A 14,572-nucleotide genomic window follows, 5' to 3' on the forward strand; every position below is an offset into this window, starting at 1 on the left:
CGACCTGTCCCGAGTTCCCGAGTGTTACCATGACCTCAAACCAGTATTTAGCAAACAGAGGGCCACCAAACTACCACCCCATAGACCTTACGATTGCCCCATCGACCTGTTTCCGGGCACCTGCCCCCCCAGGGGTCGGATCTTTTCCCTATCTCCTCCCGAACGAGCTGCTATGGATACCTACATCAAGGACGCTCTGGCAGCAGGCCTCATGCGTCCATCCACCTCGCCGGCGGGAGCAGGGTTTTTCTTTGTGGCCAAAAAAGACGGGGGATTACGTCCTTGCATCGACTACCGGGGACTTAATGCCATAACCGTCCGTAACCGCTACCCGCTACCCCTTATGGCCACAGCCTTTGAGCTGCTCCAGGAAGCAGTTGTCTTCACTAAGCTTGACCTGCGGAACGCATACCATCTTGTGCGGATCAAACCCGGTGACGAGTGGAAGACCGCTTTCAACACGCCTACTGGTCACTACGAATACTTGGTGATGCCCTTCGGCCTGACCAACGCCCCGGCTGTGTTCCAAGCGCTCATAAACGATGTGCTTAGGGATATGCTTAACATCTTCGTGTTTGTTTACTTGGATGACATCCTCATCTTTTCGAGCTCCCTTCAAGAACACACTAAGCATGTCAGACAAGTGCTCAAACGCCTCCTAGACAGCCATTTGTACGTTAAGCCGGAAAAATGTGAATTCCATTCCTCCCGAGTACAATTCCTGGGATTTGTAGTGGAACCCGGTCGAGTCCAGATGGACCCCAAGAAGGTAGGGGCGGTAGCGGATTGGCCCACCCCCAAGTCCGTTAAGGAAGTTCAGCGTTTCCTGGGCTTCACCAACTTTTACCGCAAGTTCATCAAGAACTTCAGCTCGGTGGCAGCCCCTCTCTCAGCTGTAACCAAGGGTGGCAACACAAGGTTTCTGTGGGGAAGAGAAGCGGAGACGGCCTTCCAAGGACTCAAGCAGCGCATCCTCTCTGCTCCCATTCTGACACTACCAACGGCGGATGAACCTTTTGTGGTGGAGGTAGACGCATCAGAGGTTGGGGTTGGAGCTGTCCTGTCTCAGAGGGGTGAAGACAAGAAGCTTCATCCTTGCGCCTTCTTCTCTCACCGGCTTACCCCGGCCGAGAGTAATTACGATGTGGGGGATCGTGAACTCCTAGCGGTTAAGATGGCATTGAAGGAATGGAGACACTGGCTCGAGACGTTGCCAATACACAAGAACTAAACCAGAGAACCTCTGGAAAATCCAACAAGAGAAAATATAAGATCACAACAAGGCTTGGGCTGGGGCTGGGTGCTAACATACAAACACTGAGCAAGGAACTAAGGAACACACAGGGTTTAAATACTAACAAGGGAATGACTTACAGGTGCAAACAATAATTAGGGCAAGAAAAACAAAAGGTACAAAAAAGGTGCAAGGGGGACATCTAGTGAACAAAACCTGAACAGTCCTGGCCAAAACCTGACAGTGGGTAGAGACGATGTGAAGAGTTAGGACTAACAACTACGTTAGATAACTTGTTGTGTGTGTGTGTGTGTGTGTGTAACCAATCCCCATTACTCAGAACTCCTTCATACTGATTCAATAATGATGTTTATTTATATCAGCGTCATCATACCATAGAATAACTAAATTCAAATACTTTAAAACATTGAAGTTTTGTCACTAAATAAACACACATTTAATTGATTGAACTCAATATTATACTTTTTGAAAAACAGCTGTCTAGATATTTAACATCTTATAAGACAAAGACAATTAAACAGAATAGACACACTATAGATACGATACACCAACATGGACAGGAAGTGTTAGCAGACCCTATAGATCAAATACACCAACATGGACAGGAAGTGTTAGCAGACCCTATAGATCAAATACACCAACATGGATAGGAAGAGTTAGCAGACACTATAGATACAATACACCAACATGGATAGGAAGTGTTAGCAGACACTATAGATCAAATACACCAACATGGACAGGAAGTGTTAGCAGACACACTATAGATCAAATACACCAACATGGATAGGAAGTGTTAGCAGACACTATAGATCAAATACACCAACATGGACAGGAAGTGTTAGCAGACACTATAGATCAAATACACCAACATGGACAGGAAGTGTTAGCAGACACTATAGATCAAATACACCAACATGGACAGGAAGTGTTAGCAGACACTATAGATCAAATACACCAACATGGACAGGAAGTGTTAGCAGACACACTATAGATACAATACACCAACATGGACAGGAAGTGTTAGCAGACACACTATAGATACAATACACCAACATGGACAGGAAGTGTTAGCAGACACACTATAGATCAAATACACCAACATGGACAGGAAGTGTTAGCAGACACACTATAGATACAATACACCAACATGGACAGGAAGTGTTAGCAGACACTATAGATACAATACACCAACATGGACAGGAAGTGTTAGCAGACACTATAGATCAAATACACCAACATGGACAGGAAGTGTTAGCAGACACACTATAGATACAATACACCAACATGGACAGGAAGTGTTAGCAGACACTATAGATCAAATACACCAACATGGACAGGAAGTGTTAGCAGACACTATAGATACAATACACCAACATGGATAGGAAGAGTTAGCAGACACACTATAGATCAAATACACCAACATGGATAGGAAGTGTTATTAGACACACTATAGATCAAATACACCAACATGGACAGGAAGTGTTAGCAGACACTATAGATACAATACACCAACATGGATAGGAAGTGTTAGCAGACACTATAGATACAATACACCAACATGGATAGGAAGTGTTAGCAGACACTATAGATCAAATACACCAACATGGATAGGAAGTGTTATTAGACACTATAGATCAAATACACCAACATGGACAGGAAGTGTTAACAGACACTATAGATCAAATACACCAACATGGACAGGAAGTGTTAGCAGACACACTATAGAGAGGATTAATTTATAAGAGTACACAACAGTGGAAAGGGTCAGAGGTCAGAGGTCAGACTGAGTCCTGCAGCAGGTCGTGGTTGAGGAGCCCAGGGATTGAGGCGTACATCTCTTTCTCTCTGTCTCTCTCTCCCGTCCTCTCTCTTCTCTCCATCTCTCTGTCTCTGTCCGTGTCGAGCACAGACATACTGGATGCAGGCTTCCTGCTGGCCACCTTAGTGCCGGGGTCCTTAATGGGGTCCTTACTGGGCTGGAGAGGCAGCTTCCCTTCCAACCAATGGGTTACCATGTCCCCTTTACCCTGAAGAGATAGGTTAGGGGTCAGAGGTTAAACGTTAAGGTTTAGAGAGGTTAGGGGGAAGTGGTTACAGGTCAAGGTTGAGAGAGGTTAGGGGTCAGAGGTTAGAAGTAAAGGTTGAGAGAGGTTGGGGGTCAGGGGTTAGAAGTAAAGGTTGAGAGAGGTTAGGGGTCAGAGGTTAGACGTTAAGATTGAGAGAGGTAAGGGGTCAGAGGTTAGACGTAAAGGTTGAGAGAGGTTAGGGGTCAGCGGTTAGACGTAAAGGTTGAGAGAGGTTAGGGGTCAGTGGTTACAGGTCAATCTGAAATCTATTAAATAAAACCATTTCCTCAACAATCTACCCCATAATGACAAAGCGAAAACAGTTTTATTTTTATTTTTTTGCAAATGTATATAACATTTAAAACAGAAAGACCTTATTTGCATAAGTATTCAGACCCTTTGCTATGAGACTCGAAATTGAGCTCCTGTGCATCCTGTCTCCATTGATCATCCTTGAGATGTTTCTACAACTTGATTGCTCAGCTCAGTTGTCCTGAGTCTGCACAACTCTGCCAGGACCTAGGATCAAGGGAGACACTCAAGTGTTTTAATACTAAATCTCTTGACACAATGATGAAAATAGTCATGGCCTCTAAACCTTCAAGCTGCATACTGGACCCTATTCCAACTAAACTACTGAAAGAGCTGCTTCCTGTGCTTGGCCCTCCTATGTTGAACATTATAAATGGCTCTCTATCCACCGGATGTGTACCAAACTCACTAAAAGTGGCAGTAATAAAGCCTCTCTTGAAAAAGCCAAATCTTGACACAGAAAATATAAAAACAATCGGCCTATATCGAATCTTCCATTCCTCTCAGAATTAAAAAAAAAGCTATTGCGCGGCAACTCACTGCCTTCCTGAAGACAAACAATGTATACGAAATGCTTCAGTCTGGTTTTAGACCCCATCATAGCACTGAGACTGCACTTGTGAAGGTGGTAAATTACCTTTTAATGGCATCAGACCGAGGCTCTGCATCTGTCCTTGTGCTCCTAGACCTTAGTGCTGCCTTTGACACCATCGATCACCACATTCTTTTGGAGAGACTGGAAACCCAAATTGGTCGACACAGATAAGATCTGGCCTGGTTTAGATCTTATCTGTCGGAAAGATATCAGTTTGTCTCTGTGGATGGTTTGGTTTGTCCTCTGACAAATCAACTGTATATTTCGGTGTTCCTCAAGGCTCCGTTTTAGGACCACTATAGTTTTCACTATATATTTTACCTCTTGGTGATGTCATTCGGAAACATAATGTTAACTTTCACTGCTATGCGGATGACACACAGCTGTACATTTCGATGAAACATGGTGAAGCCCCAAAATTGCCCTCCCTAGAAGCCTGTGTTTCAGACATAAGGAAGTGGATGGTGGCAAATGTTCTACTTTTAAACTCGGAGAAAACAAAGATGCTAGTTCTAGGTCCCAAGAAACAAAGAGATCTTCTGTTGAATCTGACAATTAATCTTGATGGTTGTACAGTCGTCTCAAATAAAACTGTGAAGGACCTCTGCGTTACTCTGGACCCTGATCTCTCTTTTGACAAACATATCAAGACTGTTTTAAGGACAGCTTTTTTCCATCTACGTAACATTGCAAAAAGCAGAAACTTTCTGTCCAAAAATGCTGAAAAATGAATCCATGCTTTTGTTACTTCTAGGTTAGACTACTGCAATGCTCTACTTTCCGGCTACCCAGATAAAGCACTAACTAAACTTCAGTTAGTGCTAAATACGGCTGCTAGAATCTTGACTAGAACAAAAACAGTACTCCGGTGCTAGCCTCCCTACACTGGTTTCCTGTTAAGGCAAGGGCTGATTTCAAGGTTTTACTGCTAACATACAAAGCATTACATGGGCTTGCTCCTACCTCTCTCTAATTTGGTCCTGCCGTACATACCTACACGTGCGCTACGGTCACAAGACGCAGGCCTCCTTACTGTCCATAGAATTTCTAAGCAAACAGCTGGAGGCAGGGCTTTCTCCTATAGAGCTCCATTTTTATGGAATGGTCTGCCTATCCATGTGAGAGACGCAGACTCGGTCTCGACCTTTAAGTCTTTATTGAAGACTCATATCTTCAGTAGGTCCTATGATTGAGTGTAGTCAGGCCCAGGAGTGTGAAGGTGAACGGAAAGGCACTGGAGCAACGAACTGCCCTCGCTGTCTGCTTCTACACCTGCATTGCTTGCTGTTTGGGATTTTAGGCTGGGTTTCTGTACAGCACTTTGTGACATCAGCTGATGTAAGAAGGGCTTTATAAATACATTTGATTGATTGGAGTCCACCTGTGCTAAATTCAATTGATTGGACATGATTTGGAAAGGCACACACCTGTCTATATAAGGTCCCACAGTGACAGTGCATGTCAGAGCAAAAACCAAGCCATGAGGTCGAAGGAATTGTTCATAGAGCTCCGAGACAGGATTGTGTCGAGGCACAGATCTGGGGAAGGGTACCAAAAAATCTCTGCTGCATTGAAGGTCCCCAAGAACACAGTGGCCTCCATCATTCTTCAATGGAAGAAGTTTGGAACCTCCAAGACTCTTCCTAGAGCTGGTTGCCCGGCCAAACAATCATGGGAGAAGGGCCTTGGTCATGGAGGTGACCAAGAACCAGATGGTCACTCTGACAGAGCTCCAGAGTTCCTCTGTGGAGATGGGAGAAACTTCCAGAAGGACAACCATCTCTGCAGCACTCCACCAAACAGGCCTTTATGGTAGAGTGGCCAGACGGAAGCCACTCCTCAGTAAAAGGCACATGACAGACAGCTTGGAGTTTGCCAAAAGGTAGCTAAAGGACTCTCAGACCATGAGAAACAAGATTCTCTGGTCTGATGAAACCAAGATTGAACTCTCTGTCCTGAATGCCAAGCGTCACGTCTGGAGGAAACCTGACACCATCTCTATGTTGAAGCATGGTGGTGGCAGCATCATGCTGTAGGCATGTTTTTCAGCAGCAGGGACTGGGAGACTATCCCCAAGCTGGCAAGGTAAAAATCTGTCGTTCTGCCCCTGAACAAGGCAGTTAACCCACTGTTCCCCAGGCCGTTGTTGTAAATAAGAATGTGTTCCTAACTGACTTGCCTAGTTAAATAAAGGTGAGAAAAAAAAGACTAGTCAGGATCGATGCAATGATGATCGGAGCAAAGTACAGAGAGATCCTTGATGAAAAAATGCTCCAGAGTGCTCAGGACCTCAGGCTGGGTAGAAGGTTTACCATCCAACAGGACAACTACCCTAAACACACAGCCAAGACAACGCAGGAGTGGCTTCGGGACAAGTCACTGAATGTCCTTGAGTGGCCCAGCCAGAGCCCGGACTTGAACCTGATCGAGCATCTCTGGAGAGACCTTAAAGTAGCTCTGCAGCAACGCTCCCCATCCAACCTGACAGAGCTTGAGAGGATCTGCAGAGAAGAATGGGAGAAACTCCCCAAATACAGGTGTGCCAAGCTTGTAGCGTCATACCCAAGAAGACTCAAGGCTGTAATCGCTGCCAAAGGTGCTTCAACAAAGTGCTGAATAAAAGGTCTGAATACTTATGTCAATGTAATATTTACATTTTTTAAATTTGTAATACATTTGCAAAACATTTCTAAAAACCTATTTTTGCTTTGTCATTAAGTGGAATTCGGTGTAGATTGATGAGGGAAAAAACGATTTAATCCATTTCAGAACAAGGCTGTAACATAACAAAATGTTTAAAAAGTCAATGGGTCTGAATACTTTCCCGAATGCAGTGCATGTATCCTGTATATATCCTGTATGTATCCTGTATATATCCTGTATATATCCTGTATATATCCTGTATGTATCCTGTATGTATCCTGTATGTATCCTGTATATATACTGTATATATCCTGTATATATCCTGTATGTATCCTGTATATATCCTGTATGTATCCTGTATGTATCCTGTATGTATCCTGTATGTATCCTGTATATATCCTGTATGTATCCTGTATGTATCCTGTATGTATCCTGTATATATCCTGTATGTATCCTGTATGTATCCTGTATATATCCTGTATGTATCCTGTATGTATCCTGTATATATCCTGTATGTATCCTGTATATATCCTGTATGTATCCTGTATATATCCTGTATGTATCCTGTATGTATCCTGTATGTATCCTGTATGTATCCTGTATGTATCCTGTATATATCCTGTATGTATCCTGTATGTATCCTGTATGTATCCTGTATATATCCTGTATGTATCCTGTATATATCCTGTATGTATCCTGTATGTATACTGTATATATCCTGTATGTATTCTGTAAATATCCTGTATGTATCCTGTATATATCCTGTATATATCCTGTATGTATCCTGTATGTATCCTGTATGTATCCTGTATATATCCTGTATTTATCCTGTATGTATCCTGTATGTATCCTGTATGTATCCTGTATGTATCCTGTATATATCCTGTATGTATCCTGTATATAGAACACACCTTGACTTGCAGCATCCCTCTACATTTCAGCAGGTATCCTCCTATCTCTTCTAGGAGGTAGAATGTACTGGAGCTGACCTGAATCTTCAGGGCTGTATGGGGAGAGACCAACCACATCCTTAGCATTAGCTTCTACAGTCACTGCCATAGAGATACTATGGTACCAGTGGAATTACTTCTTTAGCATTAGCTTCCACTTTCACGGTGATAGAGATCGTCTATTTACTTTTATAAACTGGGTAGTTTGAGCCCTGAATGCTGATTGGCTGACAGCCGTGGTATATCAGACCGTATACCACGGGTATTACAAAACATGTATTTTTACTTCTCTAATTACGTTGGTAACCAGTTTATAATAGCAATAAGGCACCTCAGGGGGTTGTGGTATATGGCTAATATACCACGGCTAATGGCTGTGTCCAGGCACTTGTGTCGTGCTTCAGAACAGCTCTTTGCCGTGGTATATTGGTCATATACCACACCCACTTTTGCCTTATTGCTTAAATAAACCATCTCTGAGACCGTATTGTCACTGTGGAAGTACTTCCTTAGCATTACCATCTAAAGTCACCATGGAAAAACACTTAAAGATCCTATGTTCCCTGTGGGAACCTTTCCTTAGCATTAGCATCAACTCTCACTGCCATAAAGATCCTATGTTCCCTGTGGGAACTCTTCCTTATCATTAGCATCAACTCTCACTGCCATAAAGATCCTATGTTCCCTGTGGGAACTCTTCCTTAGCATTAGCATCAACTCTCACTGCCATAAAGATCCTATGTTCCCTGTGGGAACTCTTCCTTAGCATTAGCTTCTGCCATCACTGCCCTAAAGATCCTATGTTCCTGTGGGAACTCTTCCTTAGCATTAGCTTCTGCCATCACTGCCATACACTTCCTTAGCATGATTACCCTCGCTGGTGGACTCCATCCTAGAGGAGGTGTTGACCGTGTCTCCAAACAGACAGTAGCGAGGCATCTTGGTCCCGACCACACCGGCTACCACAGGACCTGCAGGGGGGGGGGGGGGCAAGAGGGTGTGTGTGTGTGTGTGTGTGTGTGTGTGTGTGTGTGTGTGTGTGTGTGTGTGTGTGTGTGTGTGTGTGTGTGTGTGTGTGTGTGTGTGTGTGTGTGTGTGTGTGTGTGTGTGTGTGTGTGTGTGTGTGTGTCTGTGTGTGTGTGTGTGTGTGTGTGTGCGTGTGTGTCTGTGTGTGTTACCTGAGTGTATCCCGGCCCGTATCTGTAGTTGTGTGTTGGGTTTGTGTGGTATCCTGAAGGTCCGACACACTCCGACCAGGTCCAGAGCCATGCTGGAGATCTCTGCTGCATGCTGGATCCCGTTCTCCCTGGGTATCCCAGACACCACCATGTCTACACACGCACACATTGTTATTCAGTCATCTGCATGCTGGATCCCATCCTCCCTGGGTATCCCAGACACCACCATGTCTACACACGCACACATTGTTATTCAGTCATCTGCATGCTGGATCCCATCCTCCCTGGGTATCCCAGACACCACCATGTCTACACACACACACATTGTTATTCAGTCATCTGCATGCTGGATCCCATCCTCCCTGGGTATCCCCCATTAACATCACACAAATATACTGGGAGTTTTACTGTAACCACGGTGACATACTCACAGGCATCCCCTATGGTCTCCACCTTGTACACGTCATAGTTGTCGATGATGTCATCAAAAGTCGTGTAGAGCTTATTGAGGAAGTCGACCACTTGGTAAGGAGTACTGGTGCTGGAGAGGTGGGTAAACCCTACGATGTCACTACACACACACACACACACACACACACACACACACACACACACACACACACACACACACACACACACACACACACACACACACACACACACACAGTGAGTAGTGGTGCTGGACAGGTGGGTGAACCCTGCTATGTTACTACATACAGTATAGAGAGAATCATAGGTAAAGGTAAGAGAGTTAGGGTTAGACTTAGAGTTAGGATTGGAGTTAGAGATAGATTTAGAGTTAGAGTTAGGATTGGAGTTAGAGATAGATTTAGAGTTAGAGTTAGGATTGGAGTTAGAGATAGATTTAGAGTTAGAGTTAGAATTGGAGTTAGAGATAGATTTAGAGTTAGAGTTAGGATTGGAGTTAGAGATAGATTTAGAGTTAGAGTTAGGATTGGAGTTAGAGATAGATTTAGAGTTAGAGTTAGGATTGGAGTTAGAGATAGATTTAGAATTAGAGTTAGGATTGGAGTTAGAGATAGATTTAGAGTTAGAGTTAGGATTGGAGTTAGAGATAGATTTAGAGTTAGAGTTAGGATTGGAGTTAGAGATAGATTTAGAGTTAGAGTTAGGATTGGAGTTAGAGATAGATTTAGAGTTAGAGATAGATTTAGAGTTAGAGTTAGGATTGGAGTTAGAGATAGATTTAGAGTTAGAGTTAGGATTGGAGTTAGAGATAGATTTAGAGTTAGAGTTAGGATTGGAGTTAGAGATAGATTTAGAGTTAGAGTTAGGATTGGAGTTAGAGATAGATTTAGAGTTAGAGTTAGGATTGGAGTTAGAGATAGATTTAGAGTTAGAGTTAGGATTGGAGTTAGAGATAGACTTAGAGTCTCCCCCCTTTCCCTTCCCTCATTCTCTCTCTCACCCCTTTCCCTCTCTGTCCCCCCCCGTCCCCTTCCCTCATTCTCTCTCTCACCCCTTTCCCTCTCTGTCCCCCCCGTCCCCTTCCCTCATTCTCTCTCTCACCCCTTTCCCTCTCTGTCTCCCCCCCTTTCCCTTCCTTCATGCTCTCTCTCACCTGAAGAAGACAGTAGCACTGACGTAACTCTGGGCCTGCAATGGTTTCCCCTGCCTCAGATCGTCAGCTACCTGCTTCGGGAGCATACCTGCGCGCACGCACACACACACACACACACACACACACACACACACACACACACACACACACACACACACACACACACACACACACACACACACACACACACACACACACACACACACACACACACACACACACACACACACACACACACACACACACACACACACACACACACACGCAGACACACAGACAGACAGATAGAGGCACATCCGTTTCACTGGTACTACTATATTATCAATGAGCAACAGAGGAAAACTCTCCCCAAAATGGCTTCCACTCAACGGGGAATAATAATAGATTAGATCCAAAATGGCGTCCGTACTGTAGAGCAGTCGGTCAGTCTTCTGTTTCTCATGCATCAGGTCCTGGGTCCTCTCTGCTACCAGGACCTCCAGGTGCTTACTGTATTTCTCCATCTACACACACACACACACACACACACACACACACACACACACACACACACACACACACACACACACACACACACACACAGTGAGTAGTGGTGCTGGAGAGGTGGGTGAACCCTACGATGTCACTACACGCACACACACACACACTGGATTGTGCTCCTGGATTTTGCGGAAGTCTTTGTAAAGTTCTGTGAAGGTTTTTGTAATGTTTGTGTAAATGTTGCTGCTAGGTTATTGTAACAATGTGTGAAGGTTGTTGTAACATTGCATGAAGGTTGTTTCAAAGTTGTATAAACGTTGCTGTAATGTTGCCTCTAGGTCGTACCAGGTTCATCATCATGTCCACAGGGCTCACTTTATTGGGGTTGATCCGGTAGACGAACTTCCTGATCAGCTCGAAGGTGGGCCGGTGGACTGGGTTATGAGACCGACACCTTCTGATGAGCTACGGAGGGGACACACAACACACGAACTACAACTCCCACCATCTGATAGTCATAAAACTACACCGTACTTCCATGTATATTCTGCAGGACACACAACACACAGGCATCTATATCAGACACTCGGGGAATAAACCTCCGTACTTCTATGTATATTCTGCAGGACACACACACACACACAAAAACCCCTCCCTCTCCGTACCTCGACGTACTCTGCGGGACAGGGACAGGTGTTGTCGGCCTTGCCAGAGATTAGTTCTGGGAGTGGGGGGCACCAAGCACTCTCTAGAGAACTGTCCTCAACCTGGGGAGGGAGAGAGAGGAGAGGGGGAGGGAGAGAGAGAGAGGGGGGCGGAGAGGGAGGGAGGGAGGGGGAGGGGAGGGAGGGAGAGGGGGTAGGGGGAGGGAGATGGGTAGGGGGAGGAGGGAGAGGGGGGAGGGAGATGGGGAGATGTGGAGGGAGAGGGGGGAAGGAGATGGAGAGGAGGGAGGGAGGGGGAGGGAGATGGGGAGGGATAGGAGGGAGAGGGGGAGGGAAAGGAGGGAGAGGGGGGAGGGAGATGGGGGGGGGGAGATGGGGAGAGGAGGGAGGGGGGGGGGTGGGGAGGGAGATGGGGAAGGAGGGAGAGGAGGGAGGGGGGGGTGGAGATGGAGATGGGGGAGATGATGAAGATACATCTAATGCTCTACCAATGGTTCTTAGAAAGGAACTTTGTTTGTATGAATGGATGGTGAATGTTGTCAGCTGGGATTATACAGTCGTGGCCAAACGTTTTGAGAATGACAGTGTTGACCCTTCTTTTTCAAGACCTCTGCAATCCGTCATGTTGTCAATTAACTTCTGGGCCACTTCCTGACTGATGGCAGCCCATTCTTGCATAATCAATGCTTGGAGTTTGTCAGAATTTGTGGGTTTTTGTTTGTCCACCCGCCTCTTGAGGATTGACCACAAGTTCTCAATGGGATTAAGGTCTGGGGAGTTTCCTGGCCATGGACCCAAAATATTGATGTTTTGTTCCCCGAGCCACTTAGTTATCACTTTTGCCTAATGGCAAGGTGCTCCATCATGCTGGAAAAGGCATTGTCTGTCACCAAACTGTTCCTGGATGGTTGGGAGAAGTTGCTCTCGGAGGATGTGTTGGTACCATTCTTTATTCATGGCTGTGTTCTTAGGCAAAATTGTGAGTGAGCCCACTCCCTTGGCTAAGAAGCAACCCCACACATGAATGGTCTCAGGATGCTTTACTGTTGGCATGACACAGGACTGATGGTAGCGCTCACCTTGTCTTCTCCGGACAAGCTTTTTTCCGGATGCCCCAAACAGTCGGAAAGGGGATTCATCAGAGAAAATGACTTTACCCCAGTCCTCAGCAGTCCAATCCCTGTACCTTTTGCAGAATATCAGTCTGTCCCTGATGTTTTTCCTGGAGAGAAGTGGCTTCTTTGCTGCCCTTCTTGACACCAGGCCACCTCCAAAGGTCTTCGCCTCACTGTGCGTGCAGATGCACTCAAACCTGCCTGCTGCCATTCCTGAGCAAGCTCTGTACTGGTGGTGCCCCGATCCCGCCGCTGAATCAACTTTAGGAGACGGACCTGGCGCTTGCTGGACTTTCTTGGGCGCTCTGAAGCCTTCTTCACAACAATTGAACCGCTCTCCTTGAAGTTCTTGATGATCCGATAAATGGTTGATTTAGGTGCAATCTTACTGGCAGCACTATCCTTGCCCGTGAAGCCCTTTTTGTGCAATGCAATGATGACGGCACGTGTTTCCTTGCAAGTAACCATGGTTGACAGAGGAAGAACAATGATTCTAAGCACCACCCTCCTTTTGAAGCTTCCAGTCTGTTATTCAAACTCAATCAGCATGACAGAGTGATCTCCAGCCTTGTCCTCGTCAACACTCACACCTGTGTTAACGAGAGAATCACTGACATGATGTCAGCTGGTCCTTTTGTGGCAGGGCTGAAATGCAGTGGAAATGTTTTTTGAGGATTCAGTTCATTTGCATGGCAAAGAGGGACTTTGCAATTAATTGCAATTCATCTGATCACTCTTCATAACATTCTGAAGTATATGCAAATTGTCAACATACAAACTGAGGCAGCAGACTTTGTGAAAATTAATATTTGTGTCATTCTCAGAACTTTTGGCCACGACTGTATATGGTAGACCGGTTCGCTACTCAACAGATGCCGATGAAGAGATACAGGTTATGGTCAGTCACACACACACACACACACACACACACACACACACACACACACACACACACACACACACACACACACACACACACACACACACACACACACACACACACACACACATTCCTCCTCCAACATCCACTTACTGGGACAGGGTCACTGCGAGTGGCTATCTCCAGTAGAATTATAGAGTAGCTGGAAAGACATATACAAGTTCATAGATACTTGATTGACAGTGTGTGTGTGTTTATGTACATCCATTTGTGTGTGGGTGCGTGGGTGCGTGTGTGTATGTGTGGGTGCGTGTGTGTATGTGTGGGTGCGTGTGTATATGTGTGGGTGCGTGTGTGGTTGTCACCTGATGATGTTATTGGGTAGGGTCGATTCCTGATTGGTGTGTGGGTGCGTGTGTGTGTGTGTGTCACCTGAAGACGTCCCCGGGCAGGGTCGGTTCCTGGTTGGATGTCTGGCACTCAGGAGGCGTGTACACCTCTCTCAGCCTCATCTGATAGGATGACAGGGGTTCTGCCGCATCCTCCCTTCGATAGATGGTCAGACAGTAATCTGGAAAGGCTTTGAGGTTAGGTTCAGACCAGCATGTGCTCTACCTTGCCTGGAGTGATAGATGGTGGGAGTTGTAGTTTTGTGACTATCAGATGGTGGGAGTTGTAGTTTTGTGACTATCAAATGGTGGGAGTTGTAGTTTTGTGACTACCAAATGGTGGGAGTTGTAGTTTTGTGACTATCAGATGGTGGGAGTTGTAGTTTTGTGACTATCAGATGGTGGGAGTTGTAGTTTTGTGACTATCAGATGGTGGGAGTTGTAGTTTTGTGACTATCAGAT

The 14,572-nt window shown here is 45.4% G+C and overlaps 1 protein-coding gene across 1 annotated transcript in view; it reads right to left on the reverse strand.

Annotated features, from left to right (window-relative positions):
* Nucleotides 1-1,608: 1,608 nt before the first annotated feature.
* The window catches only part of LOC139561749 (atrial natriuretic peptide receptor 2), a 36,133-nt gene continuing 23,169 nt past the window's right edge, over nucleotides 1,609-14,572 (reverse strand). Inside the window, exons 13-23 of the mRNA XM_071379019.1 lie at nucleotides 14,154-14,292; nucleotides 13,875-13,923; nucleotides 11,727-11,828; nucleotides 11,407-11,526; nucleotides 10,991-11,084; nucleotides 10,582-10,669; nucleotides 9,431-9,570; nucleotides 9,000-9,152; nucleotides 8,694-8,792; nucleotides 7,783-7,874; nucleotides 1,609-3,282 (exon numbers count right to left, since the gene is read on the reverse strand). Coding sequence (XP_071235120.1) covers nucleotides 3,034-3,282; nucleotides 7,783-7,874; nucleotides 8,694-8,792; nucleotides 9,000-9,152; nucleotides 9,431-9,570; nucleotides 10,582-10,669; nucleotides 10,991-11,084; nucleotides 11,407-11,526; nucleotides 11,727-11,828; nucleotides 13,875-13,923; nucleotides 14,154-14,292 — 1,325 coding nt within the window. The 3' untranslated portion in view covers nucleotides 1,609-3,033. The remainder of the gene's footprint in view (nucleotides 3,283-7,782; nucleotides 7,875-8,693; nucleotides 8,793-8,999; nucleotides 9,153-9,430; nucleotides 9,571-10,581; nucleotides 10,670-10,990; nucleotides 11,085-11,406; nucleotides 11,527-11,726; nucleotides 11,829-13,874; nucleotides 13,924-14,153; nucleotides 14,293-14,572) is intronic.

Source organism: Salvelinus alpinus, chromosome 31, assembly GCF_045679555.1.
Source record: "Salvelinus alpinus chromosome 31, SLU_Salpinus.1, whole genome shotgun sequence".
NCBI lineage: Eukaryota > Metazoa > Chordata > Actinopteri > Salmoniformes > Salmonidae > Salvelinus > Salvelinus alpinus.